Genomic DNA, 21,579 nt, shown 5'->3' with positions numbered 1-21,579 from the left:
GAAGTCCTATTTATTTATTTTTTATTGAAGTATAGTTGATTTACAATATTGTGTTAGTTTCCGGTGTACAGGAAAGTGATTTGGTTATACATATATATGTATATTTTTTCAATTTTTTTCCATTATAGTTTATTACAAGATATTGAATATAGGTCCCTGTGCTATACAGTAAGTCCTTGTTGTTTAGATTAGTACCCTTATAAAAGAGTACCCAGAGAGCTCCCTCACCCCTTCTGCCATGTGAGGACACAGAGAGAAGGCAAAAGCTATGAACCAGGAAGCAGGCCCTCAGACACGGAATTGGCCAGCACTTGGATCTCAGACTTCCAGCCCAGGAACTGTGAGAAATAAAGGTCTGTTGTTTATAAGCTGCCCACTTTATGGTATTTTTTCATAGCAGCCCAGTGGACTAGGACACCTAGCAAAGCATTTGGCTTAGCAATGGACTAGCTTTCATAATCCTCTTTTTCCAAGTGTGTTCATTACATTCCGTGTTTCTACTCACATTATGTTAAGAATATACAAAGTGGAGGAGACACTTCTTCCTCTTCAGACTTAAATAATCTACGAGAATTCAGAGTGCTGTAGACAGATAACCTGGCCGATATGGAACCAATGTCATGTACGGACCTGCCTTTCTAATGGTCTGCTAATAGGGATTCTAGAGCCTGGCCTGGTCTCCTTTTCTCAACCCCTTACTTTATTTCACTTAAAACATTTTTTTATGGAAAATGTATAAACAAGAACTGATCTTGAATATCCTTCCACATCTCTACATTTTTCTCTCATGTAATCTGCCCCTTTTAAACGTTTGCTCTAAGTTCTGACCATGTTTCACTACTTTATCTTCAGGTTTGCCGATTCATTTTTTAGTTATGTCCATTTTATTATTCAGCCTTTTGGCTAAAATGTTTTACTTCAGCAATATTTTATTTTTATTCATTTTTTAAAAAGATTTATTTATTATTTATTTATTTTTGGCCACACGGGTTCTTAGTTGCAGCACTCGAGATCTTTGTTCAGGCATGTGGCCTCCTTGTTGCAGTGCACAGGCTACTCTCTAGTTGTGGTGTGCGGTTTTTCTCTTCTGTAGTTGTGGGGCCCAGGCTCCAGGGCGCGTGGGCTCTGCAGTTTGCAGTACGCAGGTTCTCCAGTTGAGGCGCGTGACCTCAGTAGTTGTGGCATGCAGGCTTAGTTGCCCCGTGGCATGTGGGATCTTAGTTCCCCGAGAAGGAATCAAACCGGCATCCCCTGCATTGCAAGGCGGATTCTTTACCACTGGACCACCAGGGAAGTCCCAACTTCAGCAATATTTTTTTAAAGTAATTTTTATTTATTTATTTATTTTATTTTTGGCTGCGTTGGGTCTTCGTTGCTGTGCACGGGCTTCCTCTAGTTGCGGCGAGCGGGGGTACTCTTCATTGCAGTGCGTGGGCTTCTCATTGCGGTGGCTTCTCTTGTTGCAGAGCACAGGCTCTAGATGCGTGGGCTTCAGTAGTTGTGGCATGCAAGCTCTAGAGCGCAGGCTCAGTAGCTGTGGCGCAAGGGCTTAGTTGCTCCGTGGCATGTGGGATCTTCCTGGACCAGGGCTCGAACCCGTGTCCCCAGGCAGATTCTTAACCACTGAGCCACCAGGGAAGTCCAATTCAGCAATATTTTAAATTTCCAAACACTCTTTCTTGTTCTCTGATTGGTCTTCTATAGTATAATTCTTACTTAATGCTGATAACCCCTTCTTCAAGCTTTCTGAGGACACCAGTTAGAATTTTCCAAGTTGTCTGCTGTTCCATGTACAGTAAGTCCCCTACATATGAAACTGAACGTTGTGAACTTTCAAAGATTTGAATGTGCATTCGAATGTCCAATCACGTAAGTTAGTTCACGTGTCTGGTGTACTTTGTCACATGCGTGCATCCTCTACAAGTGGTTGTGCTTTTGTGTACTTTAGTGTGCAGTACTGTATACAGTACAGTAGCACAGTGTCTTTATTTCAAGCCCAGGATGTCGGGAAGTAAGCATAAAAGCAGCAGTGATGTAGCTGGTACTACTGTATTTTTCAAGGTACTGTATTGTAAGATTAAAAGTGTTTTCTTGGGCTTCCCTGGTGGCGCAGTGGTTGAGAGTCCGCCTGCCGATGCAGGTTCGTGCCCTGGTCTGGGAAGATCCCATATGCCGTGGAGCGGCTGGGCCCGTGAGCCATGGCCGCTGAGCCTGTGTGTCCGGAACCTGTGCTCTGCAACAGGAGAGGCCACAACAGTGAGAGGCCCGCGTACCTCAAAAAAAAAAAAAAAAAAGTTTTCTTTATGGACTTCCCTGGTGGTCCAATGGCTAAGACTCCATGTTCCCAGTGCAGGGGGCCTAGGTTCGATCCCTGGTCAGGGAAGTAGATCCCACATGCCGCAACTAAGAGTTTGCATGCCACAACTAAAAGATTCCCGAGTGCCACAACTAAAGACCCCGCATGCCACAACGAAGATCTTGTGTGCTGCAACTAAGACCCAGCGCAGCCAAATAAATAAATATTTTTTTAAAGTTTTCTTTATTTTTTGTGTTTGTTTTTTATGTATTATTTGTGTGAAAGTATTATAAAGATATTACAGTACAGTACTATATAGCCGATTGTGTTAGGCGGGTACCTTGGCTAACTTTGTTGGACTTATGAACGGAACTCGTTCGTATGTAGGGGACTTACTGTATTATCTCAGGTTTCCTTGGAGTCAGTTCATTTTATTGAAATAGATCCTTCTGGTGCATGCGCAAATTTCCTGCAAATATTTCTTCATCCTTGGTTGCTGTGCAGTAAAAGGTTAACTGAACAGGCCTAGGATGTTCAAACCCTGCACAATCCAAAGAAAGGACTGGCCCTTGCCCACCTCCTAGGAAATAACCTCTGAGCCCTTGGAATGTCCTGCCTGAAAAGACTGTCTTTGTAGACCTGGGGCCTCAGGCCACTCCGGATAGTTGATGATAACGATGTGATTTATGGTGGGGCTTTGGGTCACACTGGATCAGCTGGACCTCTGGAGGGGCTGCAATCTGAGAAATAATGTTGGCCACATGGGCCCTCCATGCCTATGTGATGAAACCCCAGTAAAAACTCTAGACACCAAACTTTCAGTGAGCTTCCCTGGTTGGCAAAACTTCACGAGTGTTGTCACACGTCATTGCTGGGAAAATTAAGCACTGCCCACCTGACTCCCCTGGAAGAGGACAACTGGAAGCCTGCACCTGGTCTCTTCCAGACTTTCCTCTGCACCTTTGACATTTGCTGATGTTATCTGTATCCATTAACTGTAAGGAACCATAACCAGGAGTACAACAGCTTTTCTGAGTTCTGTGAATCCTCCTAAAAAATCATTGACTCAGAGGGTGGTCCTGTGGACCCCAACTCAGTGGTCTGCTCACATCTATGAGAGAGTCAGTTTGGTGACTTTGGTGCCCTGCAATATTGTCTGCAAGGAAGGGAAGCTACCTGTACACTCCATAGAGTTAGGTGAGGCTTGTTGCTGGGCAGCAGGCAGACATGGAGGCTAAGAGCCCTCTAGATGGTCAAATCAGGCCAACCTTTATTCTGTGGGTCCTGTAATGGATCATCACGTTTAACAGTAGATGACACAGTGCGAGACCCCCAATGGGGGTCTCAGTGAAGACTTGCTAATGTGCTTTCACGGGAGTCCTGGCTATGGGGCAGGTCCTTGGTCCTTCCTAGCGGAAGGAATGGGTAGAAAAGAGGGCAGCATGGGGGGCAGCCAGGTCCCCAGGGTCGCAGACAAGAAAGGGATCGTCTGGGTACACTGGCTCCTGGGCCATAACAAGGTACTTAGTTGGGGGACCGAGCCCCAGTAGAAGCTCAAAGCCGGCGCACTGTGACGTCCCAGGTTCCCAAATATCCCTTGGACCAGAGAGGTCAAGCTGAGGGAAGCGGGCGGCCAGGGTTCCCGTGGCTCCCTCTCCCCGAGGGGACGCCCCAGCCGGGCCTTGGAGCTGGCGGAAGCAGAGGGGGCGCCAGGCGGCGGGAAGAAGAGGCCGTGGGCGCGCAGGTCGGGACGCTGCTGCTCGCGCAACTGTTGGTGCGGGTCGAAATCGCGAGGCAGGGTGAGCTGAGGCGGGGGCTGCCGGCGCAGCTAGGGGTGATGGGGGAAGGGCGGGGCGCGTGGAGACCAAAGGGAGCTCACTTTCTCTCCTACCCGCAGCGTTGCGGGATAGGGACCTGTTGCTTCCAGGTAAGGCGTCCAGGGGGCGCGCTTCCCTGCGCAGGGCACCTGAGCCGGAGCGCGAATGGCGACTCATCTTTTCCTCTCCCCGCCCCAGGTTTCGAGAACTCATCTATGCTCGCATGTAACTGATGGGGCTCCCCCTGGGTGTGGGGGAGGGGCGTGCGCCTGTGGACCACGTGGGGCAGGTCCCCAGCGTCCCCTTCTTCCTGGGCGGCGAGACCCCTGGACGCGCGGTTCCCCGGGGCGCCCCTTTCCTTCTCCCACCCGGTAGGTAAGGGTGGACGGGGTGGGCCTGCCTCCCGCAGCTCGGCCTGGTGTCCATCTGTCCATCCCAGGGCCATGTGGCCAACGGACTGTCCCGACACTCATAGTGGATGGAAAGGATGCAGAGCTTGGGCGCTGGCCGTTGCAGGGCAGCCTGCGCCTATGGGGCTCCCACTACTGCGGAGCAAGCCTGCTCAACCGCCGCTGGGTGCTCTCGGCCGCGCACTGCTTCCAAAAGTGAGTCTGGGGGCGGGCGGCCCGCTGACCCCGGGCCCTGGGTCTGCACCAGGACCTGCTCGCATGCCCCACGTAGACACGGCCCTCGTGTGCTCCTGAGGCGCAGTCCCGGCTGCAGCCCGTTACGCACCCACGCGAGTCCTCCAGGGCGCTCCCGGAGGAAACCCTGTGCGGTTTCTACCAGAACGTTCTCCCAGAACTTTCCCACGCACGTTTGTTTGTCTTGTTCTTTTCTTTCTCGCTTCACTTGTCCCCAAATGGCACCACCAACCTCCACCTTCCTCGCCCCACCTCCCAGCAGAGGTGACCGCGCCCCCCACCCCCCCGCCGGGGGGAGGAATGAGCTGAAGTAAGTGCTGGACACACAGCCTGGCCTGTGGTGACAGTGGCCCCGGTAGCTGTTTTGAGCCCAGCCTGCTGTGGCGCCCATGCACCTGCTCGTTGCGTTTTGAGAAGGGTTCTTGGAGGTGACAGGTGGTTGAGTGACTGGCCAGATGAGCTGGCAGGGGAGGCACCCTCCTGCCAACACCCCCAAGTCCCCAGGTGTGGGACTTTGTTTGGGGCTGTCTGGGCTCTCCCCGTTTCTACCCTGGCCTCTTTGGTCGAAGGAAGACCTGCTAATGGTGCCTGGGGTGAGCCCCGCAGCAGCCTGGGGGTCTCAGCTCAGGGAGCAGCTCCAGGTGTGCTCAGGTGGCCCACCCTCCCTCTGAGGACCCCTGACGGCTCTCTCCTCCCCTGCCAGCAACAGATATACCTATGAATGGTCGGTCCAGTTTGGCGAGCTGTCTGTCACACCACCCATTTGGAGCCTGCGGGCCTACCTCCATCGTTACAGGGTGAAGAGTATTATTATATACTCCAAATCCAGGAATTATTTGCAGGACGACAGCTCCCTGCTGAAGTTGTCCTCCTCCGTCACCTTCAATAAGCACCTCCAGCCCGTCTGTGTCCTGTCCTCCTCCTCTGAGTTCAAGAACCGTGATGACTGCTGGGTGAATGGCTGGGGGGACATCCATGAGAAAAAGAGTGAGGTTGGGGACAGATGGGTTGGGAAGGGGAGTGTTATTCACCACGTCCTGTGCCAGCCACACCAGCTGCAGTGGCCCCCACCTTGGCCTGGGTGCCACTGTGCTTTGGCTTTGGCCCGCTGAGCAATCCCTCCTCACCTCCTTTCCACACCCCGCCCCCCTGTAGAGCAGGGCTTTCTGTACCCACACTCAGCGCCCCCTCCCTTCCAAGTCTGTGAGCCAGAAACCAGAGAGGGAGGCGCCCCCGCACCGGCCCAGGCCACACCCCCAGCCTGCGGGGGTGTGTGAGGTTTTGGGGTGGACTTGTCAGAAAGGCATCAGGCATTGTTTGTTTTGGGGGGTTTTTTGAAGTATACTTCAAAAACCATAAAATTCATCCTTTTAAAGTATACAATTCAGGGACTTCCCTGGTAGTCCAGTGGTTAAGACTCTGGGCTTCCACTGCAGGGGGTGTGGGTTCGATCTCTGGTTTGGGAACTAAGATCCCACACCCCGTGAGGTGCAGCCAAAAAAAAAAGGCATACAATTCAGACGGTTTTTTTTTTTTAGTATATTCACAGAGTGGTTCCATCACCACTGTCTAATTACAGAACATTTTCATCATCTCAAAATGAAATCCCATGCTTATTAGCCATTACTCCTAATTCCCCGTTGTTCTAGGGCCATAGCCCCTGGCAGCCACTAATCTGCTCTCTGTCTCTAATGGATTTACCTACTCTGGACGCTTCATATGAATACAGTGATACACTACGTGCTAGCTTCTTTCACTAAGCATAATATTTTCAATGTCCATTCATGTTTTAGTGTGTGTCAGTACTTCACTCCTTCTTTCTTGTTAAGGTTTAACTCATATAACATTAACCATTTTAATTCACATATATTTATATATATAATTCATATATAATTCAATGGCATTTAGAACATTCACAGTGCATAACCATCAACTCTATCAAGATCCAAAACATTTTCATCACGCCCAGAGGAAATCCCATAACCATTAAACAGTCACTCCCCATTACCCCCTCCCTCCAGCCCTTAGCAACCACTAACCAACTTTTTGTCTCTATGGATTTACCTATTCTGGACATTTCATGTAAATGGAATCATACACTGTGTCACCTTTCATGTTTGGCTTCTTTCACTTAGCATAATGTTCTCAAGATTCATCCATATTATAGTATGTATCAAAACTTCATTCTCTTTTATGGCTAAATAATATTCCATTGTATGGATGCACAATTTGTTTATCCATTCCTCCATTGATGACATTTGTGTTGTTTCCATCTTTTGGGTATTTGTATTAGTATACAAATTTGTGCTTGAATACCTCTTTTCAATTATTTTGTGAATGTATTTAGGAGTGCAATCCGGGATCACATGGTCATTCTATGTTTAACTTCTTGAGGAGCTGACAAACAGTGTTCCATAGCAGCTGCTCCAGTCTACATTCCTATCAACAATGAGGGTTATAATTTCTCTCCATTCTTCTCAATAAAAAACTTGTTATTTTCCAGGTTTTTGTTTGTTTGTTTTGTTTTGTTTTGGCCATCCTAGTGGGTGTGAAGTGGTATTTCACTGTGGTTTTGATTTGCATTTCTCTAATGACTAGTGATGTTGAGCAACTTTTCATGTGCTGGTTGGCCATTTGTATATCTTCCTTGGAGTAATGGCTATTTAAGTCCCTTACCCTTTTTTTTTTTTGGTCACACCACGTGGCTTGTGGAATCATAGTTCCCCAGCCTGGGATTGAAACTGGGCCCTCAGCAGTGAGAGCAGAGAGTCCTAACCACTGGACCTCCAGGGAATTCCCAACCCAATTTTCAAAATTTATTTATTTATTATTTTCTTTTTTTTTTGCGGTACGCGGGCCTCTCGCTGTTGTGGCCTCTCCCATTGCAGAGCACAGGCTCCGGACGCACAGGCTCAGCAGCCATGGCTCAAGGGCCCAGCCGCTTCGCGGCATGTGGGATCTTCCTGGACCAGGGCACGAACCCGTGTCCCCTGCATCGGCAGGCGGACTCCCAACCACTGCGCCACCAGGGAAGCCCTGTTTGTTTGTTTTTAAATAAATTTATTTATTTTATTTTTGGCTGCATTGGGTCTTCGTTGCTGCACGCGAGCTTTTCTCTGGTTGCGGCGAGCTGGGGCTACTCTTCGTGTGCGCAGGCTTCTCACTGTGGTGGCTTCTCTTGTTGGGAGCATGGGCTCTAGGTGCACGGGCCTCAGTAGTTGTGGCACACTGGCTCAGTAGTTGTGGCTCGCAGGCTCTGGAGTGCAGGCTCAGTAGTTGTGGCACATGGGCTTAGTTGCTCTGCGGCATGTGGGATCTTCCTGGATCAGGGCTCAAACCCATGTCTCCTGCACTGGCAGGCAGATTCTTAACCACTGCGCTACCCGCCAACCCTTTTTTTTTTTTTTTTTTTCGGTACATGGGCCTCTCACTGTTGTGGCCTCTCCCATTGCTGAGCACAGGCTCCGGACGCGCAGGCTCAGCGGCCATGGCTCACGGGCCTAGCCGCTCCGCAGCATGTGGGATCTTCCCGGACCAGGGCACGAACCCGTGTCCCCTGCATCAGCAGGCGGACTCTCAACCACTGTGCCACCAGGGAAGCCCCCCAACCCATTTTTTTTTTTTTTTTTTTGCGGTATGCGGGCCTCTTACTGCTGCGGCCTTTCCTGTTGCGGAGCACAGGCTCCGGACGCGCAGGCTCAGCGGCCATGGCTCACGGGCCTAGCCGCTCCGCGGCATGTGGGATCTTCCCAGACTGGGGCAGGAACCCGCGTCCCCTGCATCGGCAGGCGGACTTTCAACCACTGCGCTACCAGGGAAGCCCCCCCAACACATTTTTAAACTGAGCTGTCTTTGTTGTGATGTTGTAATCGTTTTTATATATTCTGGATACTAGACCCTTTTTAGATACATGATTTGCAAATATCTTTTCCTATTCTGTGGGTTTTTTTTTTCCTTTTTTCTTCTTTTTTTTTTTAAACTGGTTCCTGGGTCTCACTCCATGGATTTAATTGGTCTGGGATGTGGCAGAGACATTGGGATATTTTTAAGCATCCCAGGTGATTCTAATATGTAGCTAAGGGTAAGACCAGCTGGCCTAATGGGGTTCATGATGCTTAGAGAGCCAAGTGATGCCAGGAAAGAGGCAATAATCTCCAGGAAAAGGACGAAGAGCTAAAGGTTTGAAAGTTGAAATGAAGACCTAGCTGAAGTTCTGCAGAACAGGTAGGCTTTGGTGTCAGAAAGTTGTGTTTTGAATCCTCTTACTTAACTCTTCAGTTTCTTCGAAAGAGGCATCATAGCTCCTTCCTTCCAGGTTGTTCCATGTTGTCAGTCCCTGGTGTTGATGGGGAAAGAGCACTTCAGATGCAGGACTGAGCCAAGACTCGTGGACCACATCTCTTTTCACTTTCATGATAGTATCAATTGATGCACAGAATATTTTAATTTTGATGAAGTTCAGATTATTTTTTCTCTGGCGCTTTTGCTTTTGGTGTCATGTCTAAGAAATAATTGCCAAATTCGAGGTCATGAAGATTTACCCTCATGTTTTCTTGAAGAGTTTTATAGTTTTAGCTGTTATATGTATATCTTTGATTCTTTTTTTTTTTTTGCGGTACGTGGGCCTCTCACTGTTGGGGCCTCTCCCGTTGCGGAGCACAGGCTCTGGACGCGCAGGCTCAGCGGCCATGGCTCACGGGCCCAGCCGCTCCGCGGCATGTGGGATCTTCCCAGACCAGGGCACGAACCCGTATCCCCTGCATCGGCAGGCGGACTCTCAACCACTGTGCCACCAGGGAAGCCCTGTAATTTCTTTTTGTGTGTGATAACTTGCTTGGGCTTTGGTGTCACAGTAATGCCAGTCTCATGGAATGAGTTAGGAAGTGTTCCTTCCTCTTCTGTTTTTTGGAAGAACGATTGATGTTAATTTCTTCCTATGTTTGATAGAAGTCACCATTTAAGCCATCTGGCCCAAGGCTTTTCTTCATTGGGAGGTTTCTGACTAGTGACTAAATCTTTTTACTTGTTATGTGTCTGTTCAGATTTTCTATTTCTTCTTGAGCCTGTTTTAGTTTTTTGTGTGTTCCTAGGAATTTGTCCATTTCCTCTAGGCTATCTAATTTGTCGGAATACAATTGTTCATAATATTCACTTATAGTCCTTAATTTTTCTTTAAGGTCAGTAATAATGTCCCCACTTTCATTGTCAATTTTGTTGATCTTTCAAAGAACCAACTTTTGGTTTTGTTGATTTTCGCTATTGTTTTTCTGTTCCCTAGTTTGATTTTTTTCCATTCCTCTCTTTATTATTTCCTTCCTTCTTCTACCTTTGGGTTTAATTTGCTCTTTTTTTTTCTAGTTCCTTAAGTTAGATTGTTGATTTGAGATTTTTCTCCTTTATTAACATAGGCATTTCCAGCTATAAATTTCCTTGTGAGAATTGCTTTTGCTGCATCCAATAAGTTTTGGTATGTTGTGTTTTTATTTCCATTCATCTCAAAATACTTTCTAATTTTCCTTGTGATTTCTTCTTTGACCCATTGGTTAGAAGTATGTTGTTTAATTTCCACATATTTGTGAATTTTTCAGTTTTCCTTCTGTTATTGATTTCTAGCTTCAATCTACTGTTTTCTATGATGTCAATCTTTTCTAATTTATTGCAATTTATTTTGTGGCCTGACATGTCATCTATCTTGGAGAATGTTTTGCATCCACTTGAAAGGAATGTGTATTCTGCTCTTGTTTGGGTGGATTGTTCTGTATGTGTCTTTTAGGTCTAGCTGCTTTATAATGCTATTCAAGTCCTCTGTTATCTTACTGATCTCTCTGGTTGTTCTATCCATTAATAAAAGTGAGGCATTGAAGTCTCCAACTGTTCTCATAGAACTGTCTATTTCTTCTACCAGTTACATCAATTCTGCTTCATGTATTTTGGAACTCAGTTGTTAGATGTGTAGATATTTATAATTATTATATCTTGAGGACTTGCCACTTTTGTCAACATATAATGTCCTTTGACTCTTTTTAAAAATATTTATTTATTTATTTATTATTTATTTTGGCTGCGCTGGGTCTTAGTTGCAGCATGCAGGATCTTCATTGCGGCATGTGGGATACTTAGCTGCAGCATGTGGGATTTCTTAGTTGTGGCATGCAGACTTCTAAGTTGTGACATGCAGACTCTTAAGTTGCAGCATGCATGTGGGATCTAGTTCCCTGACCAGGGATCAAACCCAGGCCCCCTGCATTGGGAGCACAGAGTTTTACCTGCTGGACCACCAGGGAAGTCCCCCTTCTTTGACTCTTGTAACACGTTTTGAGTGAAAATCCATTTTGTCTGACATTAGTATAGCAACCTCAGCTCTTTTTGGTTACTATTTGCATGGAATGTCTTTTTCCAACCTTTCACTTTAAACCTATATTTACCTTTGGATCTAAAATTATTGTTGGGCTTCCCTGGTGGTGCAGTGGTTAAGAATCTGCCTGCCAATGCACGGAACACAGGTTCGAGCCCTGGTCTGGGAAGATCCCACATGCCGCGGAGCAACTAAGCCCATGCACCACAACTACTGAGCCTGCGCTCTAGAGCCCGCTAGCCACAACTACTGAGCCTGCACTCTAGAGCCCACGAGCCACAAGTGCTGAGCCCATGTGCCACAACTACTGAAGACTGCGCACCTAGAGCCTGTGCTCTGCAGCAAGAGAAACCACGCAATGAGAAGCCTGTGCACCACAACAGAGTGGGCCCTGCTTGCCACAACTAGAGAAAGCTCGCATGGAACAACGAAGACCCAACGCAGCCAAAAATAATAAATAAATACATTTTTAAAAATTAAAAAATAATAAAATTATTGTCTTGTAGACAGGATATAGTTGGATCTCTGTTTTTAATCCATTCTGCCAATCTCTTCCTTTTAATTGGAGTGTTTAATAGTTACATTAAAATTAATTACTGATAGGGAAGGATTTACTTCTACCATTATTCAATTTGTTTTCTATATTTTGTCAGATGTAGAAGATATAGATATCTTATATCTATATCATATCTATATCTATACCTAAGTCTTATATCTTTTTTGTTCCTTATTTCCTCCTTTTTGTGTTTAATTGATTTTTATTAGTGTACTGTATTGATTTCCTTCTTATTTCCTGTTCTGTATGTTTTTTAGTTATTTTCTCAGCAGTTTCCCTGGAGAGTACAGTTAATAACTTAAACTTATACCAGTCTATTTTGAATTAATATCAACTTAGGTTCAATAGCATACAAAAGTTCTGTTCCTATACAACTCTATTCTTCTCAAGTTGTTATTGTCACAGTTTACATCTTTATATATTGTGTAACCATATCTTTATATATTGTGTAACCAATCTCTGTGTAACAGAGATTTACAATTATTGTCTTTTAAATTGCATTTGTCTTTTAAATTGTATAGCAAAAAAAGTATGAACCAAAGCTATAATAATACTGGCTTCTATGTTTACCTGTGTAGTTACGTTTACCAGTGTTCTCTATTTCTTCCTATGGGTTTAAGTTACTGGCTATTGCCCTTTCATTTCATCCTGAAGGGCTCCCTTTTCCATTTCTTGTAGGGCAGGCCTACTAATGATGAACACTCTCAGCATTTGCTTATCTGGGAATATCTTAATCTTGCCTTCATTTTTTTTGAAGGATAGCTTTGTCTGATCTAGAATTCTTGGTTGACTGTTTTAGTCTCTTAGCACTTTACATATGTCATTGCACTGCCTTTTGGCCTCCAGGGTGTCTGAAAAGAATGTGGCTGTCAATCTTGTTGAAGATCCCTTATACTTGATGTGTAGCTTCTCTCTCACTGTTTACAAGATTCTCCTTTTGTCTTTGCGTTTTGATATTTTAATGAAAATGTATCTCAGTGTGGATCTCCTTGTGTTTATCCTACTTGGAATTTGTTCACCTTCCTGAATGTGTAGATTCATATCTTTCATCAAATTTGGGAAAACTTCAGCCTGGATCCTGCAGCTATACTAATTATAAACAAGCTCAGCTGCATCAGCCCCTCCCCCTGTGTATGCTTCAGCCATGGTCTCTCCCCACTGGCTCAGGCAGGGCCTGTCATCTGCAGGCTACAGAGAGGGAAACCAAGCCTTAGGGAGGTGCTGTGACAGCCTGTCCATCCATTGGGTCCTTCTGTGATATTGTTCATCACCCACTACATGCTGGGTGCTGGACTAGAGCAGAGGAATCAAGAGCAATGTCCCAGGTACTGTGGATACTCCAGGAAGTCCACTCCCCGTCATACCCCCTTTCCCCAGATGGCAGAGGAGAGGCTAAGGTTGTTGTCTTTCTCTCTCCCACCCTCAACCCCTGACAGATCTGCCACCTCCCTACAATCTTCAGGAAGTGCAAGTCTCCATCATAAACAAATCCAGGTGTTCCTACCTGTTCCATCAGCCTGATTACAGCAGTCACAGCAGTAATATGATTTGTCCTGGCTCTGAGGATGGCAACACTGACGCCTGCAAAGTGAGTACCCCTGCCCCAATAGGGCCATACTGAAACTGGGTACCACCCCTCCCAATCTTGGGCCTGAGAGCAACCACCTTGACCCCCTACCAATCCACCCTTAGAGTTCATTCATGAGAAAATCATTGTAGACCTCATTTATCCAGCCTATAAAACAACCTTCGCATTTTACATTAATTGTACCTCCTTTGATCCTTATGTGAAATTGAGTGGATAGACTATTGCCCCCCTTTGCAGATGCAGAAACTGAAGTTTTTTTGCTTCCAGGGGGAGGAGTGGGATTTGCAGCCAGTCTTCCCAACTCCACAGCCCCTCCTGCTCTACCAGCCTCTCCACTGGCCCCTCCTGCCCCACCCCAGGTCTTGCTCACCCACACTGCTTTCCAGGGTGACCCAGGCAGACCCTTGGTCTGTGAAAAAATGGGCCGTGGATTCAGATTGGAATCGTGAGCTGGGGAGTGGGCTGTGGTAGGCGCAACCTGGCTGGCATCTATACCAATGTCAGTAGTTGCTTCAACTGGATCCAGATTCTGGTGGGCTGCAGCACACCCAGGCCAGAACCCTCTCAGTTGCTGCTGCCCCTCGCTCTGCTCTGGGCTCCCTGACTCCTGCAGCTGGCCTGTGTACACCTAAGCCCATAAGGGTGCAGTAGTTACTGCAGCTCCAGATATATTCGCCAAGGGCTGGGGGCACGCCAGTGGCAGGACTGCCTGCTGGACCAGGCCCAGACCCCTTCTGTCCCCTTTGCTAATAAACGTGTGCATGTTCACGTTGATGCCTTGCACCACGTTCTATGGCCCTGGGTGGATTCCTGGATACCCTCACAGTTACCCACGTCCCATCCACTCGAAGACCACTCCTTAACTCCTAAACCATTGTCACCCATCTGTGCTATACAGGTTTTGGTTGCAAACAACAGAACCCTCTCAGGTTAGTTCAATCAGAAAGATAATTTACAGGGATTTCCCTGGTGGTCTGGTGGTTAAGACTCTGTGCTCCCAATATAGGGGCCCAGGTTCAATCCCTGGTCAGGGAACTAGAACACTCATGCTGCAACTAAAGATATCCTGCAACAAAGATCCCGTGTGCTGCAACTAAGACCCGGCACAGCCAAATAAATATTAAAAAAAAAAAGAAAGATAATTTACAGGAGGACATAAGTAGCAACAGGGTCCCTGGGGGCTAGGAAGGCTGGAGTGGAGTGCAGAGGAGGAAATGCCCCCAAACACCCCTAGCGCTCATGCCGTGTTCCCCACCACACAGACGCCAGACACTCCTGGTCTCACCACAGTCCCCCAAAGGCTGACCCGGGACCAGGACAAGGGTGCAGATAATTTATTTGGGAGGTGATACCAAGAAGCCCCAGTGAAGAGTGGGGAAACTGAGGCAGGAGGGGTGAGAGCCAATGACGTTTGCCCAGATGAGGAGGTTACCCTTGTGGGCAGCTGAGGCACTGTCTGGCCGGGATCCCCTGAGAAATCACGGGGACACACCTCAGCATTGCCCGTGGGGGACAAGGACCTGGCATGGCCCTTTCTCTCCTGACTCCCCGTGGTTGAGGCTTCTGCTGGGGGCGTGGGGGCTCCAAGCTCCATAGGTGGCCTGGGTGGAGGGGCAGCATCAAGCGTGTCTCCCCCCAGCCAACACTGGGGTCCCAGAACCCAGCCTCAGCATGGCCAAGGGACCAGGCCAGCGGGGCCGACTTGGGCTGCTTGGAACTGCTCGGGCAGATCTGCGTTTTCATGAGATCCAGAGGTGCTATGAGAGCAGAAGGTATGAGAAGTTCTGGTCGATTGACAGCTTGTCTCTGTGAAGAGGCAGGTGGAGGAGTCTTGAGAGGGTGCCCTCCTTGCCTCTGCCCACCAGGACAGCCACACAGGCTGTAGGACACCACGCTCAGGCTTCATGCCCCTCGGCAGCCCTGCAAGGCTGGAGCTTCTCTTCCCCCTCATCACAGTGAGGAAACTGAGGCCCAGCAAGGTGACAGAACTATTCAAGTCACTCAGCTCACAAGGGCCTGTGTCCACCTCTCACTGCATGGCCTGACTCAGAGGGGCCAGCAGGTACCAGGCAGGTGGGGTCTCCCAGGTCTCCTGTAAGACTCACCTGCATTGAGATTTCCACTCCCCCCATCTGCCCTCCCCAACAGCCAAAACCTGAGGGTGCCCCCACTCACCTCCCACAAAGGCCCCCTGAGTTGACCCAAGCAGAACACTCACTGCCCTGGTGTCCCATGTGTTACTGGAAGACAGTGTGATTTAATGCCCATTAAGCGCTTGGCCCCAGACCGGCCACGCTGCGACACTGCCCTGCAGGCCTGCTTGGACATTGCCCCTCCTCCAGCGCAGGCAGAGTAGCCTCTGGTGGCCCAGTGCCCATGTGACAGACTCATCCACAGAAATACTTTCAAGCCCGCCCAGGTGCACGTCCCACGTCCACCCATAGGGTCCTGTTCAGGGCCACCTACCCAGAGGCTCAAGAGGACTCCAGCCAGGTGCCACGGCATGCCCCTCCCCCTGGCCTGGCTCACCCCACACCTTTGTCCCCCTTCAGGCTGCTTTGGATGACCCCTGGTTGTTGGGTCAGCATGGTGTGGGGTCTGGCTGTGGCCGTCCCAAAGGGCCCAGCTTCTGCTGGGACATCAGTGAGCATACCACCTGGATCCTGGAAAGGCCACCCTGTCCCACCTCCTCCTGCTGCCAGGTCTACAGGGTGCCCCTGGGATCTGGCCAAGGGCAGGGCTGGGCCCTCGTCAGAGATGAGTCCTGTGCTGCAGATGGTGGGCTGGGCACCGCCATACTGAAACACACTGGCAGTGCAGCCAGCTAAGGGGACACATCCCCTGCACCTTTGTTGAACTGTTATTTTGTTTTCATTCTTGGCACTTAAAGACTTTGGTTGTAAGCAAAAGAATCCCCTAGTACCAGCATGAGTGAAGGAGAGTTGCTTTAGAAGGATAAAGAACAGCCCACCAAGGGCAAGGATGACTGGAATGAGGAGCTCCAGCTTCACAGGACACTCTTTCTCAGCCTGGAAGGTTGCAGGCTCTCAGGCCAGCTGAGAGTCCTCGCCAGTGGCTGCAGCTATGGCTGCCCCCGGCCTGGGCCCCAAGGGGTCCTCTCTCCCTCCTCCAGGATAAAAATCCCAGGGAAGGATTCTGATTGGCTGGTCTGGGGTCATGTGTCACCTCTTGATCAATCACTGTGACCTGGAGAACATGGTGGGATAATGGCCCCCGTTTGGGTCATTTGCCCTCCCCTGGGAGTGGGGACAGGTCCAGCACCAGAAAAACGTGGGGCTGACTCAGCTATGGCCCTGAGAAGGATGGTTGTGAGAAGGGCAAGTAGATGACATTTGCTGAGGGGCCATTTCTGCAGTGTGACTCAAGGGTGGGACTGAAGGGCATGTGGGCCCAGCAGGGGTCTGTGCCTCAGTTTCTCAATCTGAGACAGGGGCTGGGTTGGGGTGAGCCCCTGGAGCGAGGTTCCTTTCCTACTCCTCTCAGGTTTGATTGTCCAATATTCAATCAGTACTAGATCCTCCCACCATAAGCCAGTTTCTCAGTGGGAATTTGTTTCCTGGTCCCTGCACCCAGGTGTCTGTCCTCCAGGCTTCCCGCCTCACCTAAATTGCAACAGGCAGACACGCAGCTCCTTCCATCCCGCCTTCCAGTGAACTCCCCTCTCAAGGTTTGGCCCATATCTCCAGAGATAGCTGTGTGTTCCCAGGGTCCCTGGTCACTCTTACTCCCACCTGCCTCTCCAGCTGCCCCAACTCTGCACCAAGGGGAACACTGCCCACCTGGCTCCATTCCTGCCAAGCCCTCTAATGGCAGCTGAATCCGGGGTAACGAAAGGTCAGGAGCCTTGGGGAAGGTGCTTCTTTTATTCTTGTGGCACTTCTATAGCATTTACATCAGCCAGGCATTATTCCAAGCTCTGCGTGGGCTAACCCAGCTAATCTTCACAACCACCTGGGAGGCGGGTTTTACAGAAGAGGAAACTCTCCCAAGGTCTCAGGGCTGGAGGGAGGGCGTTCCACAAGCCGACTCCAGAGTCCTTGAGCGTGGGCTTGAGCCTGCTCCTAGAGTGTGGACAGCAGAGGTCAGGCTTGAGGCTGCCCTCCCTCACTTCGAGTGGAGGGGCTGGGGCTGGGGCCGGTTCGCCTCTAGGTCCCCTCGTTCATATCCTTCACCCTCACTCCCGGCATGATGCCCTGCTGGCCCCTTTCACTCCCAAAGACTCAGTGCCCACTCTGTGCTGGGCACTGTTCAGGCCATGGGGGACTGGTATGCACTGAATGTCTGTGTCCTCTCCAAAATTTATATGTTGAAGCCTTAACCCCCAATATGACTGTCTGTGGAAGTAATTAAGGTTAAATGAAGTCTTAACGGTGGGCTCTGATCTGATAGGATTAATGTCCTTCTAAAAACAGACACCAGCACCACCCCCCATGCCCAACAGACATAAAGAGGAGGCCGTGTGATCACACAGTGACATGCCAGCCACCAACAAGCCAAGAGAAGAGGCCTCAGAGGGAAACCCATCTTGCCAGTTCCTTGTTCTTGGACTTCCAGCCTCCAGAATGGTGAGAAATAAGTTGTGTTTAAGCTCCCCAGTCTGTGGTGTTCTGTTCTGGCAGCCTGAGCTAAGACAGGGACAGAGACCCAGACCCTGCCTCATGGAGGGAGGACAAACAAATCAAACCTCCTCTATCACACATCAACTCCCACTGTGACGTGGCAGAGGAGGAGGTGTGCTGGGCAGGAAGGCCCCCAGGAGGAAGAACCAAGTGGAGGGCTGCTGGATGACTTGGTAGAAGGAGGTTCCAGAGCCTTCTGGGAGGTGGGCACAGTCCAGGCCCAGCCTGCCGACTGAGCCCTGTCTCCAGCATCTCCCAGCCTCACCCGAGACCGGCAGCCTTGCTGTCCTGGCCACCCCAAATTGAAAAGGAGACTGTTTCCAAAGGTCAAGTCTGCTCCTGCCTCTAGGGTTAAGCGAGGAGAGCTGCCAGGTTTAAACAAGATATTCATAAGACATTCATTCCCCACCCCCCACAAAAAGAACTGTGCAGAGCTGGGGCTGGGAGGGGCTATGCAAGGCCTGAAGCCTGGGCTCTGTATGAGGCTGTCCCGGCCAGGATTTCTGGACAGAACAATGCCGTTCAGAAGCCCCAGTGACTGAGCACTGCAAGGAGCCAGGAGGCAGGATCAGGTTCAGAGATGAGCGGCCAAGGATCCTCTGGAGCTTTGTGGCCTGACCAAAACAACCCCGACCCCCGTTCATCCCCACCCCACATCGCCCCCCACATTGCCTGGCTGGGCACAGGCTCCCGCCCCCAGTTCCGTGCACCTTGGCCCAAGCGAGGTTTCCTTTGAGAAATCCAGGTGTCCCTTTCCTGCCACCTCAAAAGCACCGTTCAAAGCATCTTTGTTCAAGGCTGGGCTGATGAAGCCACAGCCCCGCCCTGACCTCCTTCATTACCTCCTGGCCAGGCCCCCGCCCCCTCCTGGGTCTTTAAGCCCCCAGGTTGTCCCCCAGCCCAGTTAGCAAGGAGGACACCAGTTGCAAGAGCGAGAACAGAATCCAGGGGCTGCGGGGTCTAGGGGTGGGGGGCACGCAGGAGCAGCTGTCAGGCAATAGAAATACAAGATGGGGGAGGGGCTGGAGTCCAGGGCTTGTATCGAGACCTAAGGTGGCCAAATCTCACAGTGGGTGGGGGGCAGGGGTGGTCTCTGGGGCCTGGGCATAGGGCATAGAGCCTGGGCCACAGGGCTAGGTCTGGGACCAACCAGGGTCTAAAGGAAGACAAAAGGGCCTCTGGGGGGGCTAGATCCTCCTCCTCTCTCTTCAGGTTCCAACCAGAGGGCACCCTCATTCCTAATCTCTGACCTCCCTCCCCTCACCCTGTTATCTGACACCAAACCCATAATCCAGTCCCTTCCCTGCTTCCTCCTCCAGTGTGCCAACCCCCCTCCACTCCCCCCCACCTCCCCCAACCTTAGCCCTGTGTCTCCCTGCCCTCATCCTCCTCCCAGTTCCCCGCTCCTCTGCTCGCCCTTGAGTTCCCCTTGTCCTCCCACAGCCTGCGGGCAGCCTCACGTGTCAAGTCTCATCGTGGGGGGCCGGGACACCCAGGACGGAGAGTGGCCGAGGCAGGCGAGCATCCAGCACCGCGGGGCACGTGTGTGTGGGCTCGCTCATCGCCCCCCAGTGGGTGCTGACGGCAGCACACTGCTTCCTGAGGTGAGCGGGCAGCCCAGGCTTGGACAAGGGGCATTCCCCTACTCTGAGGGCTCAACGTCGAAGGGGGCAGGGGCGGGTGGAGCAAGACCCACGGAAGGGGGCGTGCCACTTGGTGGAAGCATGGTCCCCAGGCTCTGAGTGAGAGGGTGGCGGGGATGGGGGTCCTACTGGGGGTGGAGAAGGAGCTGCTTTAACTAGACCCACTGCTGTCATGCCAGAGGGCGCTGCCATCTGAGTACCCCGTGCGCCTCGGGGCACTGCACCTGTGTCCTGCCTCGCCCCACGTTCTCTTGGTGCCCGTGCAGAGGGTGCTGCTGCCCCCGCACTACTCAGAGGACGGGACCCGAGGAGACCTGGCGTTGCTGCAGCTTCGCCACCTAGTGCCCTTGAGCACATGAGTCCAGCCCATCTGCCTGCCTGAGCCTGGGCCTTGCCTACCACCAGGCACACCATGCTGGGTCACTGGCTAGGGCAGCCTCCACTCAGGAGGTGAGGCAGAGGGCGGGGCACTGGGGCATTGGGGTGGGACAGGCGATCTCTCTCCACCTCTCTCTGACCAGGAATCCCAGCCCCTCACTGCCCCAATCCAGGACCCAGCGTGACCTCCAGGGACCCAAACATCCTCACAGTTTTTCCACCTCACTGTCTCCCAGCTCTTAGAAGTCCCCCCTTCTTCTCCAGTGCCACTCCCAGAGTGGCGACCTCTGCAGGGAGTACGGGTGCCACTGCTGGATACTCACACCTGTGACCTCCTCTACCACACGGGCACCAACGTTCCTCGTGCCAAGCACATAGTGCTGCCAGGGAACCTGTGCACCGGCTATGTCGAGGGCCAGAAGGATGCCTGCCAGGTGCGAGAAGCTGCCTGGAAACTCTGGAGTCCATGCTGCTACTGCCAGCACCCTACCTCCTTAGAACCCAGGACCTAGGAGGTACCACCTCCAGGGCTCAGTGTCCTGGACACCAACCCAGAGGCACCACCTGGGGGACTGCAGCCCTGGGACCCAAAGTCTCTGGAGGGCTGGGACCTAAGCTCTTCTTTCTCCTGCAGCGTGACTCTGGAGGACCCCTGACCTGCATGAAGTCTGGGCGCTGGGTCCTAGTGGGTGTGGTGAGCTGGGGCAAGGGCTGTGCCCTGCCCAACCGTCCAGGTGTCTATACCAATGTGGCTACTTACAGCCCTTCGATTCAGGCTCGCCTCAGCCTCTGATGCAGTGACACTGACCTGAAGCCAGACTCTGGAGTCCCTCAGCTGTCTGGTCTGTGTGGGGATTTACACATCCCCCCACCCTGCCCCTTCTGACTTAGGGCTTAGAGGCCTAATAAAGTTAAGGGGCCATCCACCCACCCATTCATCTGTCTATCCCCTGCCTCCTCCTTGGGGCTTACCAAACCCAAGCTGCCAACCCTCCTCCAGGAGCCTCCCGAGTGTCCCAGGGTCTCACACTCCCTCCCTTCCCTTCCTGCTCATATTTAACCCCCTGAGCTCCAGTCAGACAGGCAAAGACAGGCAAGTGAGTCAGTGCTAGGTCTGGTCTGTGTGCCCTTCTTTTCTGGAAGAAGTCAGAGAAACTCAAATATGAGAGGGATTCAACACCAAGGAAATGACTGTCCATTGCTAGCTTTGAAGATGGAGGGACCACGTGGCAAGGAGCTGATGAAAGCCCCTGGCTGACAGCCAGCAGGGAAAGGGACGCCTCAGCACTACTACTGCAAAGAACCGAATTTGGCCAATAACCAGAACAAGCTTGGAAGCCAACTCTACTCCCAGCCTCCAGATGAGAACCCTGACAGGCCAAGCCCTTGATTTCAGCTCGGTGAGATCCTAAGCAGAGAACCCAGTTTAGCCCACCCGCAGAGTAGTGATTTAATAAATTAGTGTTTAAGTTGCTATGTTTGCAGTCATCTGCTACACAGCAGTAGAAAACTCAAATAGATTTTGCCCCACTGCAGTGAAAGTGCCCCAGGAGGCAGATGGCCAGCCACCAGGCCTGGCCTTCCCATGAATTCTAAGGTCTTAGGAGTTTGGGGCACCTGACATCATGCCCTCTGCCAAGAGGAGACAGGAGCCCCCAGATA

General features: G+C 50.7%; 2 protein-coding genes across 2 annotated transcripts; both read left to right on the top strand.

Moving 5' to 3' along the window:
- The first annotated feature begins 3,738 nt into the window (after nucleotides 1–3,738).
- On the top strand, nucleotides 3,739–13,860 carry LOC149747429 (testisin-like). The gene is given in 9 exon segments (XM_089895406.1): nucleotides 3,739–3,816; nucleotides 3,972–4,095; nucleotides 4,194–4,223; nucleotides 4,312–4,338; nucleotides 4,553–4,718; nucleotides 5,461–5,744; nucleotides 13,105–13,256; nucleotides 13,616–13,679; nucleotides 13,682–13,860. Coding segments are annotated over 9 exon segments (1,104 nt in total).
- A 1,067-nt stretch (nucleotides 13,861–14,927) lies between these two features.
- On the top strand, nucleotides 14,928–20,847 carry PRSS33 (serine protease 33). The gene is given in 7 exon segments (XM_089895405.1): nucleotides 14,928–15,028; nucleotides 18,796–18,890; nucleotides 19,340–19,433; nucleotides 19,435–19,500; nucleotides 19,721–19,989; nucleotides 20,182–20,351; nucleotides 20,552–20,847. Coding segments are annotated over 7 exon segments (954 nt in total). The 3' UTR covers nucleotides 20,711–20,847.
- Nucleotides 20,848–21,579: the final 732 nt, after the last annotated feature.

The sequence above is a fragment of the Delphinapterus leucas genome, chromosome 15 (genome assembly GCF_059928025.1).
Source record: "Delphinapterus leucas isolate spDelLeu-1000000601 "Yukka" chromosome 15, BTC_Dleu_Yukka2, whole genome shotgun sequence".
NCBI classification, from domain to species: Eukaryota; Metazoa; Chordata; class Mammalia; order Artiodactyla; family Monodontidae; genus Delphinapterus; species Delphinapterus leucas.
Note: the sequence above shows the minus strand (reverse complement) of the source record. Positions and strands in the feature narration are given on the sequence as shown.